The sequence below is a fragment of the Nesoenas mayeri genome (assembly GCF_963082525.1).
Source record: "Nesoenas mayeri genome assembly, chromosome: 9".
Classification (NCBI taxonomy): domain Eukaryota; kingdom Metazoa; phylum Chordata; class Aves; order Columbiformes; family Columbidae; genus Nesoenas; species Nesoenas mayeri.
The window spans coordinates 4,136,167-4,159,769 of record NC_137557.1 but is presented as its reverse complement, the minus strand read 5'-3'; the positions used below and the strand labels follow the sequence as shown (position 1 = coordinate 4,159,769).

At 42.6% G+C, this 23,603-nt stretch overlaps 1 protein-coding gene across 1 annotated transcript in view; it reads left to right on the top strand.

Annotated features, from left to right (window-relative positions):
• GOLIM4 (golgi integral membrane protein 4) overlaps positions 1–11,774 on the top strand; it is a gene marked incomplete at both ends in the record, with an annotated part of 29,324 nt that extends 17,550 nt beyond the window's left edge. Inside the window, 10 exons of the mRNA XM_080349402.1 lie at positions 62–145; positions 2,977–3,135; positions 3,798–4,130; positions 5,256–5,494; positions 6,697–6,776; positions 7,263–7,375; positions 8,518–8,685; positions 9,405–9,473; positions 11,265–11,345; positions 11,616–11,774. Of these exons, the coding sequence (XP_080205528.1) occupies positions 62–145; positions 2,977–3,135; positions 3,798–4,130; positions 5,256–5,494; positions 6,697–6,776; positions 7,263–7,375; positions 8,518–8,685; positions 9,405–9,473; positions 11,265–11,345; positions 11,616–11,774 (1,485 nt within the window). The remainder of the gene's footprint in view (positions 1–61; positions 146–2,976; positions 3,136–3,797; positions 4,131–5,255; positions 5,495–6,696; positions 6,777–7,262; positions 7,376–8,517; positions 8,686–9,404; positions 9,474–11,264; positions 11,346–11,615) is intronic.
• Positions 11,775–23,603: the final 11,829 nt, after the last annotated feature.

Below are 23,603 nucleotides of genomic sequence, written 5' to 3'. Positions count from 1 at the left end.
ACTCAATTTACCTTTAGAATGCACTTTACGTGAAACATGTCATGTTCTTCTTTTTGTGTAGCAACAGCATAAGAACTTACTCTCCCAACACAACCAGCTTGTAGTGACATTGGAAGACCACAGGAGTGCACTAGCTGCTGCACAGGTCAGAAAGGAAAGCAGCTTCTGCTAAGCTCTAACCTTCCTAAAACTTGATTTTTGTCCTAGTTCAGCTGACTGTCCCGTTGTGCATGGAGCCCTTGGCATGGGGAGGCTGCACACGCAGGGAGGTGCATGACTTCAGGGCTCGCTCTTAAGCAGCAGCTGCAACAAATCATAGGGCTGTCGGATAATGAAGAGCTGCGTTACAGGCCCAAGAGTGCATGTGTTACTGATAAGAAGAGAATCTCTGCTTCCATTAGAGCTGTCAAATACCTTTCTCTGTCTTCTCTGATAGAACTTCCGTTAGTTTAACATCCCACACTCTGACGTTCACACGTGTCATTATGAAGCCCTAGATGCTGATAACAAAATCTCTTTTTGTGTATGACTGTGAGGTCTGTAAAGCTCTATACATCACTGCAAAAGAGGTAGAGTATATATGGAGGAACGTAAGCTCCAGGGGGAACTCAGATTAGTTAAAAAGAAGCAGCAGCATTTTCTAAAATGTCATTTTCAAGTGAACCATCCATGAAGCGCAAACTCTGCACGACCATCGCGGATTCACTGGGCTGTACCAGTCCCAGCCGTGTGGGCCACGGGGACTCTGCAAGAAGGACTAATGTTGGAGCAAAGGAAGGTTGTTGAGGAAAGATTAGAGGGAAAGGCAACGAGGCGGTGTGAAGTGAGTTTTATTCCTGACTCACTTTCTTCATGTAAATATTTTCACGGTCCACAAGGTCATTAGCAGCTTTAAAAGTGTTGGATTTTTTTTCTTCCCCCCAGTTGTGCTTGTCAATACATGTAGATATTAAAAAAATAGAGAAAGACTATAAAAGTCCCTCATACTCTAAATATATGAAGAATCTTAATTTCCAGTACTAAAACATGCTGGCAGCTTGTTTTAAGCTCTTCTCCCCCGGCCCTGTCAGCTGCTTGGTGTGTGTTTGCAAACATCTGGAATTCCACAAGGGCACCCAAAGGTTCACCCAAATCCAAAGGGAAGCTCCATGTGCTTCTCCTGGCTTTGAATCAGTTCTTTAACCAGAAAACCTGCGTCACACCGAGCCTTTCTATCTGCAGTCAGAACATGGCATTTATCATATGGAAAACCTTTCCTTCAACAGAAGAGCCTTGCACATCCTCTCAGAACAGAAGGTATTTAGCACACTTGTGTAGTTTCTCCTGCAAACCAGCTACACAAAGTTCACCAGGGGTTACAAAACACAGCTCAATAAACGACCCCTCTATTTCTAAGTGTATTCTAGACATTAAATATACAGTAGTCAATACTGCGCTAGAGAATTTGTGAGCTGAATCTTTAAGGCGTTGTAATCTTTGTGCTTCTCCGTAGCTCAAACTGCCAGACGGATTCATTACGTGTTTTATAAACCCTGTCTCTCTGTCACTATTAATACCTTTTAGGCTGTGGCCTTGAATCATAATGTTCAGCTTAGTGACTTGTGCAGCAGATCAGAGCACTTGAATTCTGATCTGGACGTGCACTGTTTAAATATCCCAGTAATTAATCTCTGTATGGTCAGCGAGTGGGGTAGAAAACAGAAAAATCAGGGACCTGCATATTAACCTTATGTTAAATGAATACTACTTTTTCCTCTCAAATCTCTTCCTGGACTCTCCAGCAGTTAATCAGGAAGCAGAAGTGTCCCTGTGGAAGGACAAGAGTAATTTGTGTGCGTTCTGCTTTGCTTTTAGGCCTGTCTGTTTTAATGGATGCCTTAGGCTTTCGAAGATGCTTCGAGGTGCGTCTGGCTTCGGAGCTGTTGTGCTTCACATCATGTCAATCTGTAGCACTGTGGATGTTGTTTCGTATATTATGCATTGTACATCAATGCATCGTGCCTGTCTGCTGTACTATTGATTGCTATGATACCACAGAACACACTAAATGACACGTGCAGTCACCGAGCAGCAACTGCAGCCGATTTTTAAGCTGAGTTTAAAAAAAAAAGGATTATGAAATGCACTTCAGATTTCAAAAAGGGTGGTAAATACACCCACCACCTCCACTGGAGCAACAGAGGAGCCCTCTTGTGGGGGGTCTGGGTCAGTTTTTCTAAGCCCTGTCCATCTCAAAACCTTGAATTTGAGATAATCTTTCCTGTACATCTGCTGTATAGATGGGGACCGGTGTACCAACCAGTCTGGATTCTCATACGGGACCTTAAAGCCTTTTGAAAATATCCTGATCTTGTCTAAAGTTAAAAAGCAAATCAAATTACAATATTTTACTGTTGCATTTCAGGAAGACTTTAGAAATTTACATTTTCTCTCTTCTTTTTTTTCCTTTTCCTTTCTCTTCACTAACAACGTACTGTGACTTCCTTTGCCTCAGTTCTGTATGTTGGCTGTTGTCTTGTGGAACACCTGTCTAAATGTTGAGGATTTGGTAACATGTATATATACACTTTTAATCTACTGTTTATGAACAAACTGCATTTCTTTCCACCAGTCAAGGAGAAGTTGTGGCGCTCTCCATTTCTCTTGCTTTAGTCCGCCAAAAAAAGCTGCATCATCCCCTTTTGACAATTCTCCTGCTTGGCATGAATAAAACAAGTATTTGTCTTTGTCCCACAGAGATTTTTCTAATACACTTCATATGCATGTGCACTTTGGCTGAAAAGATCGTGATGAATCAATGCTTTCTAGCGCGTGGAAACGATTTTAAAATCTCCCATCCCTTCTCCTCCCTGGTATTTGCTCTGATGCGTATAGAGCCTTTTCTACCATATGTCTTGCCAACAAGTTCTCTCCGAGGCGCCTGCATTTTATTAAGACGTTGATTTGGACACGCTGTAATTAACGCCTTGACTTTAGTCCCAGGTGGACGAATACAAACAGCTGAAGGACACGCTCAACAAGATGCCGAGTTTCCGGCAGGCCGAGAAGCCCGAGGAGGAGCCAAAGGGGCGAGCGGCGTCTCCCCGCAGCGACCTCCCGACGCTCCGCGGGGCCGCAGCCGAGCAGCAGCGCCAGGTACCGAGCTCTAGGAAGTGGTTTTGCTTCACCAAAACACTATCTCTGTGCTTAACTGCCATTACAAGCCTATATTTAATTGTACGCGTCTGTCAGATCTTGAGCAAAGTGGTAAGGAGCAGTTTAATCTCCTTGAGCAGTAGAAAAACTTATCCGTGATGACCTCTCCTGCCGTAAATATAAATGCGTTTAAAACTGGCTTATGTAAACTGTTTCAAAGTTTTAATTTTTTTAATAATAAGCAGCCTCTAAAATTTTGTGTATTTCACGTTACTAAAAAGCTTTAACAAGTTCTGAAGAAATTGTCTTTTCACATGCTTTATGAAGTTTCAGTGGCGCCCTTTAAGTCGGTATAATTAAAATTGGTGCACCACCTGATGTTCAAAAAGAAACAAAAGCAAAGTGGGGGTGAAGTCTAGAAGCTACAATCTCAGTTGTGGTTTTTTTACACCAGTTCTCAGCCAGCAGAACCTACAAGAGATAAAGCGACAAAGTTTCCTCTGTAAATACAGAATTGTGATAGTTTTGTTCCACTTAAGGTAAAACGAGGTGTAACCTACTTCGTGACGCAATTGTACAGCGTCTGTGGCTTTCCTTGGCTCTCTTGAAAACATGAAATCCTTAATATCTTGTGCACACATCATCTTGTGTATGTTTTGCAGAATGAGGAGCCCAAAGAGAGAGAAGAAGTAAATATCCAGGAAAAAGACGACAGAGCTGAGTCTCTTAATCTGCAGGGAAGGGCTCATGAGGGCCAGCCTGCCAAAGAACTGAATATTCAGGAGCAACAAGAAGCTGGAGAGGATGATGAGCAACGTGTTGATCGAGTAGAAGAGGAACGCAAAAAAGAACTTGAAGAGGAAGAAATGGAGCAGGCGGGTCAACCTGAACGCTTGGACGAGGAACAGGATCAAGTGCCAGAAGAGCACGAGTGGCAAAAACAGGAACAGAAAGAAGAAGAAGCCAACATGTTGGGTGATCATCTTCATTCAGAGGTACAGAGCTCTCTTCTACTAATTGATTAGCTTTGCTGCTTAAATGGAGGCAGCTCTTGTCATTGCTGGTGCTGGATTGCACTCACCTATTTCTAGGTCAAATCAGTGTCATATTTATAGAAAATTAGGGATTCGAAGCACTTGGGTGCACAGGATTGAGGCTCAACTTCAGCACACGTGTGCTCACCAAAGGCAGCTCAATTAACATTAATTCTGCTGATGGACTGAAAGAGCAGTCAGGTTGGGTTCCATCTTCTACTTTAAATTTGAGGACTGTAGTAGCTGATGGGAAGAAGAGAGAAGAAGACTTGAGCACTCTGCTGGAGAGCTGTCCTGCATCATTACTCATTTGATGAACCTCAGCAAATTGAAGAGCATTTCCTTATCAGATATATCTGCCTTCTGTAAACATATTTCTATCTAAATGCTCGCTGTCATTTGACAGGAAATTTTAACAGCAAGATGAACATGACTGAAATAACCAGGGGAAATCAGTGCACGGCAACGACAAGTCTTGCTCTGCGCAGCTCTAAATAAAACCAGCAAATCCTGGATTTACATTCTAGATCTGATCTCCAGCAGGAAATAGATTTTACTGGTCTCACCTTAGGCTTTGTACACACTGTCCTAGCAGATGAATTGTGTGACTCCAGCGGGATGAGAAGCCGCTGTTGGAGAGGTGCGGTGGATTAGAACAGCAGCAAGAGGTTAAGCTGTGAAACTGGACTTAAAGTTACTGACGACTGTACAAAAATGTGCAGTGTCTCATTTATGTCTCAAAGCAAGCCCTACTGAAATTACCCGTTCAATCAGTGGATGTGTATTTGCTGTCTTATCAGCCATCAAAACCTCATTATACTGGTAATATGTTGTAGGGGGCGTATTATTATTGATGTTTAAGAAAAGCATGGCTTCCCCCAGCCTATCATCCCCTCTTCCTTCCCCATGTCCTCCCCAAACACCCCAACACTTCCACTCGGTGTTCAAAAAAATAAGACAAGAAAACTCAAAATAACTTTGCTGTAATTCTATATGTGGCACCTGCCTGATTTTCCCTCGTGTCACAGGTTCCTCCGTGCTTGTGTGTGATCATTGTGATTAACGACTAACGCGTTTCCTTGACAGATAACATCGACAAAAGCCGTAACAAAGAGACATAAGGCAGCTTATGAAGAACAACTGGAGCAGCAACACCTTGCGGCCCAAAGAGCAGAGGAGGCCGGTCAGCTCCGGGAGCAGCAGGAGTCGCTGCACCAGCAGAGGCTGCGCGGGCAGCTCCTGCGGCAGCAACAGCTCCAAGAAAAAGAGCTTCAGCTGCACCAACAGGCAGAAGAAGGGGAAAAACTCTATAAAAACCAGCTAAGGTTAAATTCCTTTCCATGCGTTTGGCACGGTCAGTGCTCTGGGGTTTATGGTTTCCACCACAGCACCTTTGATAAAGGGGGTGGTTTAATGCCATAACCGCCCAGGTCCTAAATTCATTGAACCTCATTCCAAGGATGACTCCGATTGCTATTTTCAGGGCTTTTCCCTCCTAGTTTTCATTTGTTCCTTTTACAATGGAAGCCTCTGGATCCTGGAGCACTGCTCAGGGGCTTCTGGCATCCAATACCCCTTGTCTTAAAGCCCGCTTTAAATTAGTAATTATTTTCCGCTAAGCAGCAATTATGATCTTGTCGTACTGAGGAGCTCCAGTATCAAATATGCATTAAGTACCCAAGCTAAAGTTCCTTTTAAATGTGAGATGCTGTTTTTAAGTAATTCCATGAGGACTTTCTGGACAAGAGTGACTAGTGGTATTTGCATTGTAGAGCCAAAAGCATCATTTCAGGAGAAACCATCTCCTGTTAATGTCAGAAAGTTCTTCTGAATGCAGTTATATTCATGATATTACAGCTTCTACATGCCTTTCACCCTCATGTCACTTTTTCTCATGCATTTTCTTAGTTTAAAATCGTTAATGACATTTTTTTTGTCTTTTGGAATCTTAAGCCCATTGAATTTTCTTTGCTGAAACATTTAACATTAATTATTAACTTGACCCATATTCTAAAAGGGTTTTGGTAGGAGCCTTTCATAACTTGCTAGTCAAAATATTCAGTCCTGCAAGAACAACCACACAAGTAAAACCCCTTTCAAGGTGAAAGCTAAAACTGCTTATTCAACAAAATAACTAATCCATGCAATCTGTCTGTAAGAGCCTTTATCTGAGAGGCTCTTTGCTCCCAGTTCACAGTACCTGTGCCTTGGCTATGGAATATATTATATATGTGCTATACGCTAGCTTAGGAGTCTTGAAAATACAAGGCGGACGCCACTTATATATGGGGAAATACAAGCCCAGAAGTTGTATAGTAGAATAAGAAAGTTTGTTCTACAATGTATATCTTCTTTCAGGAAAGGTGATGGGAAAAACCAGTACTAAAAATAGGTAACAGAAAGCTAAACTGCAACCCGTTCTGGCAGGAGCTGGGAGAGGCAGAGATGCACTGGGATGGTTTGTTTATTAAAGCAAAGCCGCGCTTTTTTGAAACTGAAATGACGTATTTGCATTTCATTTTCTCAGCCAACAGGGTCATTATGAAAACATGGACCATGATATTGTACAAGGGGAAGAAGAGCAAGGGACTCGGGAAGAGGAAGGAGGTAAGAAGAAAATGTGTGTCCTGACCATGTTCACAGGTTCCCTCTGTACTCCCTTTCATGCGAGATTTTAATATTCATTTCATATCCAGTTTGGATTCGAGTGAAATATAAATTCTTAATTTAAAACCAGAAGCTGAAATAACACTGGCTGAGCTGACTGGAATACAGGAATTAATAAAATCATATCGACATTCTTGAAATGAAGTCTCCTCTTGATTGAGCCACTAGGATAGAGCTTTGTGGATCTTGGTCACATTCCTGGCTTTGCCTGTGATTTTGTTTGATCTCTTCGAATTCGATAATGTATCAGTGCCAGTTTCCTACTAGCAGTAAAACAATTCCATTAGTGTTATGTGTTTAGGAAAGCTCTTTAGATAAAGGCTAGCCTGCTGCTAAAAGCCCATATGGAAGCTGGTATATAGGAGACTCTTAAAAAGGCTATGTAGAAACTGCTGTAATACAATAATAATATCAAAAATTTGTCAGCATATGAACGTGACAATCAGCACCAGGATGAAGGTGAAGACGAAGATCAAAATAATGCAAATGAACAGCAAGAACCGGAACGACAAGTCGAAAATCAGCAGGCTGATGAATCAGTAAGTACGAATTAAGACACTATGGGTTGCAGTCGTTACTGAAGTGAAAACCCAGAATCTCATCTGACATTATTGCGCATTACAGAAATAAGATGAACCAGAGGTCTGCTAGGAAGACAAGTTTGACAGCTTAAAACTACATCTGTATCTATTTAAAGTTGTCCTTACTGATTTGAGAAGAAACCAAAAGGAGTTTCCTTGTTGGAAGCAAGTTGCTTGTCTATATTCCTTTGATCTGTGCTTTAGGTGGGAGGAAGGATTTGGACTTAGCTGGCACTTGAATGGGTAAACTTGGAGTCAAAAGAATAACAGGAGTAAGTCACTGGTGGGCAGTCAATGAACAGTGACAGTATTTTTCATGCTGTCATTAGTTAAGAGGGTAAGAGCCAACTCAATAGCCACTGCAAGCAGCTGGAGTCAGTACAGAAGAAATGTGAGATCTTGAAAAGAGAACGTACTCCAGCAATGAACACGAGATCCAGTCCTGTGCCTTCCCCCAGGTTCCCTCTCACTTGGTGCTGTGGAACATCAAGTATCATCTTTACTCCCCCCCACCTCAGCACACTAAGTTGTATAGTAAATATTTCTAAAGGATCTTTAACTTGTCAGCTATAAAGATATCAGAAACGCTTTTACTGAATGATAAGCAGAACTAAAATGCTTCTTTTCTGAATGGCAAATTATGATGAAAAATGAGTGTTGTGTTGTTTTGTTTTGTTAGACATAGAGAAGGTCAATATTGCAGAGCAGAGTGGTACTGAAAGATCCCATCAGCTCTTTTGAGCCATGAGTGTTTAAACTCTCTATCTTTTTTCACCTGGTCTTATCAGGCATTGCCAGTTGTCAGATAGGCAGTAAACAGGAGGAGTTCAGCAGCCTCTGTGAAATAAGCCATCAGCCATAAGTGTGTGTTCAGCAGACACATCCCCAGGCCTCAGTTCTGCGTTCAGTGCTAACGCACTTTTGCTCTCAAGAACTGACACTTGTGCACGGGCTCGGGTTTGGTCTGGTGGCCCCTGGTGGCTTTGGAGAGGTTCCAGCTGGTTTCACTGGGTACGGAGTTGGCTCTAACACAGCTCATGTTTTTTATCAAACAGAGTTTGATAAAATGCGTATTTAACATTCATTCCTGAAAATTACAGAAGGCAGCTGTGGAAGATGTGAATCCTGCTGATGACCCCAACAATCAGGGGGAGGATGAATTTGAGGAAGCTGAGCAAGAGAGAGAAGAAAACCTACCAGATGAAAACGAAAAGCACAAGGAAACGGATCAGAAACAAGGACCTCCGGGAATGGAAGAGCACCTCGTGGTCAGTACCGGGAAAGGGAGCATCTCTAGGTCCTTTCTGAGGACACAGCGTGGCACAGCTTGGCCAGGGAACGCTCAACTTGGGTTTTCAAATATCTCTTAAGCCACATACGACGTGTGCAGGGAGAAGTGAGGAATGACCCCTGGTTTGTTTGTCATCCCTGGCTCCCCTCAGCAAGGTTCTGTAGCTCAGGGCCCCCATATTTCCCTTCACACAAGTCCCCACAAGAACACCCGCTCATACAATCTCTCTGTCTTCGCACAAATCCCTTCTGTGCCACTTCCACGTCACCAGCACTGGATCGCCTGTAGGCAGCGCTGTCACCTTCCCTCTGTGGCCATTCCAGTGAACGCTGTGCATGTCAACCCTGTTTCAACTGTAAACTCCTCTAGGCAGAAATAATCTGTATTTTTATGGCGTTGGTCTTTAATGGTGTGAATATTTCTTTGTCTTCCTACTTAGTATGGAAAGTCTTGCTTTATTCTGTCAAGTGGTTTTTATTATAATAATTCTCCTGTCTATTTTTTAAATTAGGGCAGTTCTAAATCATGTAGCGAGGCTATCATTAATGCTAATAAAGGCACTATAACTTCTTATGCTATTACTGTTACTTTAGCTTTGCATAAAGTTTTAGTTCCAGAACAAGAAGCTTTAACTTTCAGTCTTCTACAGTTAATAGGCACACACATAAAGTGAATTTTTATGTTATCTTTCTGCAGATGGCAGGAAATCCTGACCAGCAGGAGGATAATGTGGATGAACAATACCAGGAAGAGGGAGAAGAGGAGGTAAGGAAATGGATATAAAGTGCAGGTGGCCTCAGGTATCACAACACTTCTCCATTACCATTCAATGGTGACATCTATAACTGCAAAATGAGCCCAAATCTCTTTGACTGTGTGAAAGCTTGGAAGTCTCTGCCGTCCACTTCTGGACACAATTTATCGTTACTCATGCACTGCGATCCATTAGTCTTGCACACAACGTGGTGTTAATTGTGCAATAATTGAAAAGATTAAGCCATTCACAACACAAGGAAAACTTCAAGTCACTGCAAACCTCATTAACTTTGCATCTCTAATCACACGCTGCTGTTCTGGGCAAAGTGCTTCCTTGGCCAGTTGCTCACTCCTTAGCTCTGTGATTTATCTGTGCTCCTCCTAAGCAATCCAAGCTACGTACGCCCCTACTATTCGTGCAATCGGTCAGGAAGCCGTTAGCACATCGCTTTGAACAGGAGGAGAAAAGGATGGGAAGGGACTTTTTCCTTCCCATGTTGAAGGACACTCTTGTTACACACACACATGAGCATGAGCTGCCCTGCAGTCCCTCAGTACGTTCCCAATCCATTGCTGTTTTCCACTTCATATGCAGTGATTTACAAAAAGCAACAGAAGCAGCTACTCATTACTCCGTTATGGGGACCACTTTGTCTAGATTAGACGGAATGCACTTAGAATTCACCAGTTCAAAAGACAGTTACTTAAATCAAACCAGGTAATTAAGAACTGGGATTATTTGGGCTTTGGCAACTACTCTTTGGCTTACAGGAAGTAATTTAATACACGTTTCATAAAGGGCTTGTGTGCTTACTGGAAGTATTAAAGAGCGAGCAGTGATTGAATGAGCACTCAAGAGTTAAGATGCTGTAATCAGGAATTTCTTTAGTAGGTTGACTCGAATGTTGTACATCGCTGTTGTTCAAAACTTTATCCTAGGTATCCCTCCTGCTCTTATAATAAATATGATAATAAATACACTGTCTTGCTACTGATGTTGCTGAGAAGGCTGTTGCTGCTGCTGTTCAGGAGAAGGCGGCAGCAGCATCTGGAGGTTGGGAGCCCTGTCAAAGCAGCAGCCTCGTCCCTGCTTTTTGTGGCCAGGGGAGGTGACAGCACCGACTGGCAAATACTTCTCAGTGGGGAGAAATGGCTTTTTGCACACCAGCATTCTGCAAAAGAAAAACCAAGTTTACTTTGAAAAACACACCTCTTTCAAATTTACACCTAACCATAAAATGACATGGAAGTGAGGGAAAGTGCTCATGTACCAGAAAGGAGTGATAGATCAAGATCTGAACATCTGGAAAGCAGACAGTGTGGCCTGTGCACTCTTCAATGATAGAATTGGAGGAGCTTATTATTTGTTCCCAGTCCCCCCTTGCTCTTTTGTGGGTTTCCAGGAGCATCATTCAGCTGCTGGGAAAACACGGACAAATTACCATTAAATACCTGCATCGCCTATGGGAATTGAGGTAGTTTTAGGAATCTGCAGTGGGAGAAAGTGTTGATTATGACACTTGATAATGAGAAAAGAATATATATTTAACATTAAAACATGGAATGGGAATCTCTATGTATTACCTGATGATGAGAGGGTCTGTGAAAACTGTAGTTAAATATGTTATCAGAGGATGTGAGTTGCCTGATTGTTGGTTGGGTTTTTATCCTCCTTTAACCTGTCCCTGCCCTCTCCTCCCCATCTTTTGAACCCTCATTCTGTAAAAACATACACATTTATGCCACAGGCTGCTTTTCTAAAGGAAATGAAAATATACAGAACATCTCTGTGCTTTGTAGATCCAGGAAGACTTGACCGAAGAGAAGAAACGAGAACTGGAACGCAACGCTGAAGAGCCATACGGTGAAAACAACGACAACGTAAGTACTGTGGAAAGCCACGTTAAACACTTAACGTGGCCACGATCGTGTCACAGCGACAGCATGGAATGATTCTTGTAGCTTGCTTTAGATCGGAGACCTTAAAATATCCTTCTGGCCCAATTTCCACAAGGACCATCAGGGTCCAACTCCTGTCCCTTGCTCCAAAATAAACTGTGAGGAAATTGGCAGTTGCACTGGATCTCTTTGGGGTTTTATATATATATATATATATATATATATATATGTATATTTTTTGCCCCCAATCAGGCAGATGAAAAGAATAACGGAAGGGCAGATCAAGAGCAAGAAATGCAAGAAGAAAACAACCAGAAAGAAGTTCATGAAGAAAATTATGAGGAGGAAGAGGAAGAGGAGGAGGAAGGCAGAGCTGTTGCAGCAAAAACTCGCAGACGAGGGGAGATGTAGTCCTCTTAATCTTTTCTAATTTCTTTTGCAGCACACAAATTCCTGTGCTTTGAGTTAATTTTTTTAAAAACACAAAACCCCCAACTTTTTTAGGATATTTAATTTCCAAAAAAAAAAAAACCAAGTTTGTGTTTTACACTTCTTACTTTTCTATTAGATGCTCTCATATGTTTATACGAACACGGTATTTTGATACTCTAGGTTAGGATTTCTTTTCTATTAAATCTGTACATAAACAGGCGTCATCTAGGTTTAATTTTTTATAATTCCGGGCATGTTTGATAAAGGCTGTTTTGGACGCTTTCACCCTGTCCAAGTCTGACAGATGTTTGGTCTAATTGCCAATACATACAACATCTGCGGGAATATATCTAGTGCCTAAACCCAGTCGACATTCATCGCTCCGACTCTCATCGTCGTCCTTGACCTGCCGTGGAGGCCGATGGGTAGTTTCATTCATTAGAATCTCATTTAATTATTCAAATCCTTGAAGATAAGCACATGCCTAGCTCTTTGCGGGACCAGGCCTTTGATAGGTACACAACAGTTATAAAATATGCAACTTTTACAAGCCTTCAAAAATACAGCCAGGTTAACAAGCTGTTAATTGTGGCAGCTGTTTATATGCAGTTAAATTATGCATTTATTTTAATGAGCATATCTAGGTACTTCAATTACACGCACTACATAGCGGATAATGCAAATGGTGCTACGCCGAGATGAGATGTGAGCTGGAAACCAATTTAAACTTGAAGATCCACGATGCCAAATCAAAACACTACAGCTGTCGTAGGAGTGAAGAGTCACAGGAGGAACAATTTTGTTGTCCTAATTAACGTATAAAATATTTGACCGGAGGAATCTAACGACATCACCTCAGACTGCAGAGAAGGCTGAGGCATCGGAACTGAGTTGACACCATTGGTGCGAGATGTTGAATTAAAGCCTTTACCTTCTTTTACTTATTTATTTGTAGGTCTTTGCTGGAAGGATTTCTGTGTTCCCTAATGGGGAAAATCAGACTAGAGATAAGTCCCACGGAGATTTTTGGAACAGCAGACACCTCTAGCACTGCATGCCAAAATGTAACGGGGGTGGGGGGAACGACACAAAAATTGTGCCTTGGGAGGCTACTATGAACATAATCACAGTGCATGATTATATACAATATTTGTATTGGTACACACCCTAGTTATTTAATATATGTTAAAAGGAGAAGGGGAATCTGGATTTCCCAGGCTCTGCCCCATTGCTGGAAATGGGGCGCACAGCAGCTCCCCAGGAAAGTGTGTGTTAATATATAATAGAGGGTTTGGGATTTTCCCCTTTTTTTTTTAATAATGATGCATAGCAATGGTTTTAGTTTTAACTTTTTATATGAATGTAATTTAATTCATTTTTCTACTAACTCGATTTTGTTATGGTTTATAGTTGGTTTCCTTTCTTTGCAATTTTCCTAAATGGCCCAGACACAGTGCTTATGTTTCATAGGAATATTTTTGTTAGCAAGTATTTTGGGTTTTCTAGTTACCATAAATCAGATTTATCTTATGTATAAAAAAGTTTACGTGATACTGTAAAATGTATAATATGTACATAATCTTCAGAATACAATTATTTTGATAAATTGGCCTGTATTTTTAATGTCACGGTTGCAGTATTTAATTATTTGAGGCATAATAAAACTTGACTGCAGTCAATAAACTAGAATATGGTTACTGCTCTTTCACGAGTGGGAGGGTTTGCTGTGGTTTTCCTGCTGATTTGTTCAGACTGTGTTAACAGAGAGACTGGCAGAGAAAGGGAAGGAGCTGGGAGCCACAGCGGCATTTTGGGACAAGCGGAGCAGCCTTAGGGCCACCATGAGCAATGCTGAGGGGTCGTGCACTTTAAATGGTCACAGCAGCCGAGGCCCCTTGTCCGGCTGGAGCAAGAGAATCACAGAATCAGTCCAGTTGGAAGAGACCCTCAAGATCGAGTCCAACCATAACGTCACTCTAGCACTAACCCACGTCCCTAAGAACCTTATCTAAACGACTTTTAAACCCCTCCAGGGATGGTGACTCCACCACTGCCCTGGGCAGCCTATTCCAATGCTTGACAGCGCTTTCCATTAAGAATGTTTTCCTAATATTCAATCTAAACCTCCCCTGGCGCAACTTGAGCCCATTTCCTCTTGTCCTACCACTTGCCCCTTGGGAGAAGAAACCAACCCCCTCCATGCTCCAACCTCCTTTCAGGCAGTTGCAGACAGCGATAAGGTCTTGTGGAGGGGTTTTGATAGGTAAAGATTTGTTGCTGAACTAGTCAGGCTCAAAGGAATCTCAAGGCCGCTTTGAGAAGCTGAGAACAGAATCTGCTGTGAGAAAGAGGGGTGTTCCTCAATCAGCAGGGTCCTGGTGTGGCGTGAATCATCGGATGTATCATCAGTGAGACTCCAGCGCATGGACAGCCCACGATACTCATTTAGCGAATCCATGCTTGGAGCGTGGACCCGTGATTAGAATATAGTTACATATATAAGGAGACTTGTTTCTGTAATAAATGGCTTAGCGTGATTCACATTGAATCGACTTGTTTTGCTGAGTCCTTATCTCGTTCCAACAAGGTCTCTCCTCAGCTCCTGTTCTCCAAGTTGAACAGCATCTTGCCTTTTGCATCAAACACAAGTCTGTGAAAGTGGAAAAGGAGCCCAAGCCCTTTTCTGCACAAGCTTCTCGCCCAGAGGAGCAGTTGCCCACCCCATGGTGCAGGAACCCCTGGCAGAGGATGAAAACTGACTCTGGAGGTACAGGTACTAACCAGAATACCTTTCCACAGCATCTCCCACATCTACAGTGAACTACACACTTGAAGCATTTCTGTTAATGGGTACAGCATTGCCTGGGGAGATGTGGAGAACACCGACTGTCTTCTGCCACTTCCAAAGTCATCTGCAGGTACCAGCAAAGCATCTTCACACCAAAATAAGCTGCTTCTTCTCCACAGCTGCTTCAGCAACTTGCTGGCTGCAGATGAGGTTAAACAGGTGCTCGTGTGTTCTGCTGGCTGGTGGGCCCTGAGTTCCCAATGCCCTGGGGGCATTGGGTGCCTTTATTCCGCTGCTCTGACAATACCCTTTTGTTCACCATGGGGCTTCACTTGGAGAACCCGTGGCTGCAGCAGGAGTGCAGAGAGACAGCTGAACTCTGCCGGCAATGAGAAGCTGCAGAACAAGGCTCCTGTTGTGCGCTGTACCAGCCAGCATTCACTGCAGACGCAATATTTACTTCGGCAAGAACAACAAGTCCACGTCTCATGTGAAAAGGCCAAGAAAACCTTAATGAAAGGCTGCTCTGTCCTCAGCCAAGGGCTTATTCACATTGGACGAGGGTTACTTGACTGAAGATCAGCTTTCTGAGCAAGACTTCAGGCTCAGCAGACAATAGCAGGTGTCATCTCCATAATGTGCCCCAGCAGCGACTGGTGGGGCTTTCCCATGACTCCGCGGCCAACGCTGCTCCTGCCGGAGTCTCGGAGCTCGGGTTGGCAGGACTCAAATCGTGATTCCTCACGCTTCCAAGGGAAAGCACACAAGACCTTGCACAAGCACCTGCTCACCCTACACCGATTCTGAGCTCTGTGCCCAACACACGTCAGTGCCAGCATCTGTGGTCCTGTCTGGCAGATGAGCTGCTGGTTCCAAGGAAGACCCTCCTGGCTGGTCCTCATTGCCATAGGGGTACAGGGAATGCTAAATGCTTTGCTGAATCAAGAAGTTAATGCCTTTATGCGACCTAAAAGTAAACTGGAGACGGCCCGGAGCTCCAGCCTTGGTGTACAGGATGAAGAGCGTTTCCCTCTGCCCTTCATCCTGTACACCAAGGCTGGAGCTCTGGGCCGTCTCCAGTTTACTTTTAGGTCACATAAAGGCATTAACTTCTTGATTTTACTGCTCACGGTGCAACTACCAGAGCAATGCTGTGGCAAAGGGGGAAAAAGAGTCCCACACAAAGTACGAATTCAAGGGGAAAAGTTGCATCCCTTCTGGACTGGGCAGCCGCAGGACAGCTCTTGGTGTACTGTGACCAGGTCCAGCATCTGCCTTTTAAAACACTGGAGACCATTCAGGGAATGGGGAGAAACTGATGGGAAAACTTGGCTCATAGAGAGAAAGTTGATGCTGCAATCAGCCCAGGAGAGAAGAGTCAGCGTGACATTGCGGGCTGGGAAAACCCCCAGGACTGGCGAGACAGGAGCCCCCAGCCTCAGCAAAATACAAAAGAAAATCCCGCGGTAAAATTCAGCCCAGAAATACAGAGTAAATGTTCAGTTAATGGAGTTAATTAGTCATTGCAGCCATTATTTTAAAGGCTGTGATGAATTCCTGATGTCTTTTAAAAGACTTTCTAGTTCAGTCCTAGTTTGGGTATCTTGTGATAAGTTCTACTGCCTGTGATAAATTCAAAGGTCAGTCAGAGGATCATCATAACCCGCTCCAGCCATAAAAGACATGAAACAATAACACTCAGTGTCATCTAACCTGAGCTGAAAAGTGAGTTAGATAGCTCTGCCTTACAACAAACAGTCGAAAATCGCTGTGATGAGGAATGAAACACACAGATCCAACTTGTCATTGAAGTACAAACAAGTTTCTGCCAAGTTTTATTCACTTTTGTGGCAGGTTTTTCCTGACAAAGGAGCTGGAGAGAAGTCATTGCTAAAAACAACCTTCGCTCAGCTTTTCAAGTCTGAGCACGTAAAACGTGTTTACTGTGCACATGGAACCTCTCACTCTGCTACCTGCAGGAAATACATTTATATTATTACAGCCAAAATACTTGCAGGGTGGAGAGAATGAGAAACCCAAAGCTGTGTATCCAGAGCAAGATAAGAAGTTGCTTTGAGTGCATCTGACCCATCAGCCTTCTTCACAGGGAGTTTTATACACTGCTTGATGACCAAAAAACATCCTAGATGGTATTTTAGAATGGGCAGCATCCTTAATTAGTGAACAAATGATATTGGATGTTTTGTTCTGATGGACAGCTAACAAAGCTGTATAAAAATGAGATTGTGAAATGAATTCACAGACTGCTTGGGACGCATTATTCCACTAGTGTCAAAGGGAATAGCAAGACCCGCAGTTTCTCCCTGACCTGTAGCAAAGCCCGGCTCAATCTTTCCTGGCAGGAGCCACAAAGTGCCTTTGTAACGTCGTAATTGTGGTGGATAACCCAGGTCAGCCCCGAGCCAGACAGTCCTGATTGCAGAAGGGAGATATTGCAAGCGGGATGTGAACAGCCCTCCCACCTCACAGGGAGCCAATTTTCCGCTCATTTATTGTGACAGGTGAGAAATGCGATGGCTCCTATACATTAAGGCGAGGTGGTTTATAACACTAAACAATGTCCTCACAGCCCAACGAGTCCTACCTGCATATTTAGCTTTACTGGTAGTTTTATGCTGTGATGCCAAAGAGTAAAATCAGTCTCCGGGCAGACGTAGAGGGGATGGGAATATGTGTTTAAAAGCCAGTGCAGAGCACAAGTGGGAGGTGGATTATTGCCAGGCACCTCCAGCAGGGTCTGCCCAGAGCAATAGCGATGCCAATAAAAACTGCTCCATTTCAGCCCCAGCCAACCAGGGCCCGTGCCAGGAACCCCATGCTAAAGGAAGATTAAAGGAGTTTTCTGTTTCACTATCAGGAATTAGAAATGAACGTATGCAAATGCCTATGGCAGCAGCGGCAGCTTCGGAGTGACCTGATGGCAGGTCCTGAATGTCACAGTGGTTTGATCAGTCACAAAGGACAAGCTCAGTTCAGCTGGAGCATCACTGGGAATGGGGGGACATGGAAGGGACCACGGAGGTGGGAGAAGGGGAATAATTAGAGATACAGCCAGAAAAGGTGCAGGGGTGAAGGATATAAGCCCACATGCCACCAGATTTCATTGTCCATAGAGCAATCTGAGTTACCCCGAAACTCTGCAGGTGTGTACAAGGAATATCCAGGTGTACAGAAATATATGTTACAGTAAGAACTAGTTTGTGCTGAACTGCATCTACCCCAACCTTGGGCAAAGGCTCCTGTAGATGAGCTCAGTTCTAAGTGTGCAGCCACCACCTTTCTCCTGCAACCCGAGTTAGACCTTCATGAACATCTACAAGGTACCGGCCTCTGTCACCGAAGAGCAGAAACATTATGGAGAACAGGAGAGACAACTGAGCTCCTCTACACATCCTGGGCTTCCAACTGCTCTAGAAGACACAGAAATTGTCCCACTCCTTGTCCCACTTCTTGTTTCACTAATATGTCAGATGGCCATGTTATTAGATCGATTTGCTTGTAAAATAATGAAAAATGCTGAGATGTTTCCCCATCTCAAGATCAATATTTCGACGGGTTTTAAAAATACATTTGTTGAAAATAATACTATTATTGAAGAAAGTCTTTGTAGAAGCGTTATAATTCACAGTGATAAATGTGCAAAGCCACAAGCCAAGTAATTCCTAAGATTTATTCTGCAGAATATTTCTTTAAAATTGGAATATTGGACAACCTGACACCCTTCTGTAGTTTAAAAATAATAGAAAAGTTATTTAGAAAGGAATTTCACATTGACATTTTTGTATAGAGATTCATAAACTCTACCAGGAGACATTTCCAACTCTGCTAGCCCCAAAAACCACCGAGATTGTGTGAACTATTTGGTGGTTCTGTTCCAGCTAAGGTGACTCAGTGCAAATAGGAGAAAAGAAGATGTGATAGCTTCTAGCCTTGCTTCAATTTTCCATATTGATTTTGACTGATGTAATTAGGAGCTCACCAGGTTATTCTGCATGGTGGTTCCACACTGTCAGACGTTCCCCTCAGGGCTTGTTCTCACAGAAAATATCATTAAATTCACAATTTACCTTAGTGGCCGCTACCTTCCCCATCCAGATAAATGTTCACATCATATTGCTTCAGTTAATACAAAGAACTGTTGGTCTACGCTGCTTTCCCTACCCTGTTTTTATTTATACCTTAAGGTTTCCTGCATTTAACAGTTGTTCTTAGGAGCAATGGGTTTCATCTTCACATACATCCACACAAATGGCACTGCTACCCCACATCTTCCCTTACACACTATATTGAGCCTCCTGGATTTAAGCACTTTGCAGATCATCTCAGCGTTAGATTCACCTAAATTCAAAATTGGAGCCGCACATATCGCATCCATGTTGGTGGACCATCCGCATTACAGGAATTGTAATCGGTGTCGTAAGGAGTGGAAGAAAGAAGGAGGAATATTCATCTTGTTGGGTAGCACAGGTTTCACATCTCAAACTATTGAATGTAATGCTATGGAAAAGGTAGAGAAGATGATTTGAGGTTTCGCTGTGTCTTAGGAAACCACTAAAAATTCGTGAGTATTTCAGAGTGCCCTGGCTTTCTAGAAAATTCCATGGTTCTCTTTGGTGTGCTACACATGTGGATTTTTTTCATACCAGCATCATAGATATGTGGATTAAGAGCCAGAATGGGGTGGCTGCATTTTAAGCAACAGGGGAGAAAATGAATGAGAGTAAGAGTAAGAGTAAGAGTCCGTTGTTGTTTCTATAGGGTAATCCCATGCATTTCTCAGTTGGTTCATGTGAAACTGCAGTTGTTCCGTGTTCACAAATGGATCATTCTTTTTGTGATTAATATTATTCATATTACATACAGCCTGGTCCACATAATTTGCTCACACTGCATAGTCTCTCAATCTGGCCACAAGCAGGTGAATTTTGCTGCTACAGGGCTCCTGCATAACACAGGATTCACCTCGAGTGTGAGTACAGATCCAGGCTCTAGTTTTCAACAGTTTTTGTTTCCTTCACAAGATTTGGACCTATACGGGTATCATTTCTTGCACAGCGTTGATGCAAATTGATTGATATATTATCCCTTTCTATATTATACAAATCATTTACAGTGTTCTCAGAAAATAACGGATCACTTCATTACTTGCTCTTACCACCAGGTAGCAAACATGCTGACAGGCTAAGTAAAACAATACCTAATAAGAGGATTAAGTAGAGAGGATTTCTATTTAATATTGTATTAGCAAGAGTAGATACCCTCCCTGCCCATTCTAACTCCCTCACAGGATAGAATGTCCAGCTTGTAAGGGAAGCTTATTGACATCTGAGCAGGCAATAAATCTGTTCATGTTTTTTAATGACCCCAAGAGCTGTTTCCACATGCTCACATAGTCTTACCAACAATTTAGCCTCATAAATTAATAATTGCCTTTAGGGCTTTTTAGACCCTAGAAGCCGATTTAGCTTCTTTGCAACAACTCTAGTTGTAAATCAAGACTCAGGGCAGAGCAGGATTAAGCCTCACCAAACCAAACACGGCAGCACATAAATAACCAAAGAGACAGAGACAACAAGACTCCTGTGCATCAGCAACTCTGACACCTACAAATGGCAGCAAAAAACCTTCACAACTGAAAAAGGATCATCTTAGAGTTAGAACACTAGGTTTGGAGTCAATAGTTTTAAGTCTTTTTTGCTAAATGCTACATATGACATTCGCAATTAGTTTCCTTTCTGCGTTTCAATTTTTGTTCTGTGTAAGTGGGAAGGACAGCACTTCGTTATCATACAAGGAATTGATCAATAGAATATATTAAAGATTCATAATGAGTGCATTAAAGCATCCACGCTATGCTCATGTCTCCCATTCAAATACTATAAAAAGCTCAGTGGGCTTTTGACTGAACCATTAAGTGAATGGTGGGCAAATCAGAAGTGCCCACACAAAATAACAGAATTACGTTATGTTATGAAAAAGCGGGCAACTCCTATAAAAATCAACACACTGGAGAGTAGTAAGTTCCTGGGGAGATGAGCTTCATTTTCACTTATGAGCCATGAAATAAATCTCTGTCAGTCCTGACAGCTTCGCCCATGGAAAGAACCAGAAACCCACAGGCTGGAGAGTCAACCAGGGGCAGGGATGTGCCCACGTGATGCCGGGTCCCCAAAATACGGCGAGATGGCAGAAAACCCCTCAAACCCACCAAAAACCACAGTGTGAGGGGGATGCTGGAGAGAACGTGGCATCAGTCAGTCGAGATGTGCAAATGACTCTTTCAACTGCAGGGTTTATTTTCACATGTCCTGCTCTCTACTAATGAACTTCAAACAAACAAGTTATTCACTAATAATGTTATAATTCCACTTTAAAGAAGGAGGCACAGAGAGAGAAAAAGCAGCCTGAAAACAAACGGAAAAATCTATGACAAGGCTACAAATTAAAACAGGAGCAGGGCTCCCATATGCCTTGAAATTTGGGTCATGGTCCAAGGGCCAAGCGAAGCAGAAAGATGCAGTATTCGCTAGCTGGTTTTATGTTAGGAAAATTGTTAACACATGGCAGCCATCAAATGAGATTGGCAGCAAGTGTGGTGCTACAATATACATTACGAGAGGAAAAGATGCACATTTCGGAGATGTGGACTTCAGTGGCTGCGCCGTGCTCACTGATGGCTGAATTTGTGGGAAAATGCAGGTTAATATGCAAGATGTCCTGCAAACATGAGTAGCTTCGCTGCTCCTCTAGCTCGCTGGCAGAACATTTACCTACCCTCGTACGCCAGAAATGCGGCGTGTGCCAATAAATTATCTCTTTTTGAATTACCATACAAATAAGTTGTTTTGAAGCTGGCTGTTCACTTCAGGAGCACAGTGCCATCCTTCAAATTCAACAATAAAAGCCAACGGGGGATCTACACAAATTAGCACTTTGTAGCCATATCTAGAGATAAAAGTCTATGAGAACAACAGATAGAATCAAGTAAATTACATAAATCCCTAAGGTTCAGGAAAAAGAAGCAGATTTAACCATCACCCCCTACTTCTTCAAATAAGGAAATTTAAAAAAGCCTTTTTATCTGACGATAAAAAGCGCGAACTCCCGAAACCTTGAAGTGACAAACGAGCCTCAAATCACAATGTATTTCCCCTCAAGCCAAGTTTTTCCCCTTATCCTCTCCCCACATACTGTACTTGCCTCCAGCCTTCAGGCTGCCAACCTCCTTACACAACCAGGCACTTCCAGCTCTCTCTGCCTCATTTTTCAACTGTTTTTATTTTATTTGCTGATAATGATTTCTTATTACCCTCCAAAAGGCATTTGAAGCTGTTTTCCCAACTCATTCACCACATATAAATTATCAGGAATTAAATTAGCTATCAAAGGGATAATAGACTTGTTCCTTCAAGGGCTAAATTAGTTGTATCAGATTTATCTGGAAGGGGGGAGGTTTTACAATGTACTCTTCCAACAGGTTTTGTTCCGCATTATGTATATTGAAGCCAATCTCCAACAGCCACTCAGGAGGCCAAGAGAAATCAGTTGCTCCATGCAGATGGCCTTGAATTAAAGGTCAAAGAAAAGAGCATAAAATCTATGGAAATACTTTAAAACTGTGCTTGCAGCCAGCAGTCTGGCTGGAGTTTCCTTTCTGTGTAGGCTTTGCTGTCTTTGAAACACCTTCTCAGTGTGACTGCATTCGATTTAATTTTACAAGACTTTCTGCTGTTGTTTAGCTTTGCTTTGTGAGTGGGTTTGCTGGTATCTCTCAAGAAAGGAAAAGATATTTGCTTTATTGTGGAAGGATTAGGAATAAGGATGACTGAGTTAGCTAAGAAATTAAAGCAGGATGTACTCTGCATTACACAATAAAAACTTAACAACAAAAGCTCTAAAAAATAGACTATGAGAACTATTTTTCCCCGTATATACCATCCTGATCCCCGCGGGCAGCGGAGTGGATGAAAAAGCTATACTGGACATTATTACATCTGGAAAAAATTCTGGGTTAAAACTTATTGTCTCAGGCCCCTTTCAGCTTGTCAACTGATATCCAGGCAAAATACATCATTACTTTGACATCACCACTTAAATACTGCTCTCAAAGCACAGCTTAGTGCTGTACTCTGTACAGTTTATTTCCAATGCATTCAATAATACAGAGACTGTATGAAAGCAGAGATCCCTGCTATAACCAGTACCAAAGCTAGAACATTTGTAAAACCCATCACCTTGTGCTACCAATCTGGCAAAGAAACGTTTTGGATATGGGATTCTCCCTTACCTGGGTGAGGCTGGACCAGATGAACTCCAGAGGTGTCTGTTCCAACCAGAACCAACCCACAACACGATGTTTATCACAACCTTTCTATCACAAGCAGTAACACTGAGTTACCTTGTCCTGACCATTCCAATTTATTCCAGCAACAAGACACACCTGTGGGGCCAGCAATCAAACCCAGCTGCCTTGGGCAAGGAAAGAAGTACACTTGATGTCCAGATCAGAGCAAATGTGGAGCCACAGGGGCTGTTCACTAATACACATTCAAACTGAGGAACGAAAAATATTGATATGGGTTCATTAGAAGTGGAAATTATGGGGAGAAAATCAAATTTCATAATTTTGTAGGAAGAAATAGTTAAACAAAGAGCAACAGAAAGACTTTGTGGCAGACACATGAGGAGCTGAATGTGCTCAGTTCTACAGTATCTCTGCACAGAAATGGCACCTTGTGAGTCTAAAGAGAGACCTTTAACATGAACATCTAGTTAATTTTAAGAAGCACCAGCATAAAGAGCTTTATTCCTTTAGGCATCCTATGAAACAGGCACCCCGAAGAAAAATTTCCACAACCCCAAAAATTAGCATAAAGAGGGAAAAAGGCACTTTAAGCCAAGGGCTATGGTCAGTTACCTCGGGCAGGTTCTTTCAGGCATGCTGGACATAACAGACTCTGCTTTTAGCAACAAGTCAAAAACCAGGAGACCCAGAATGG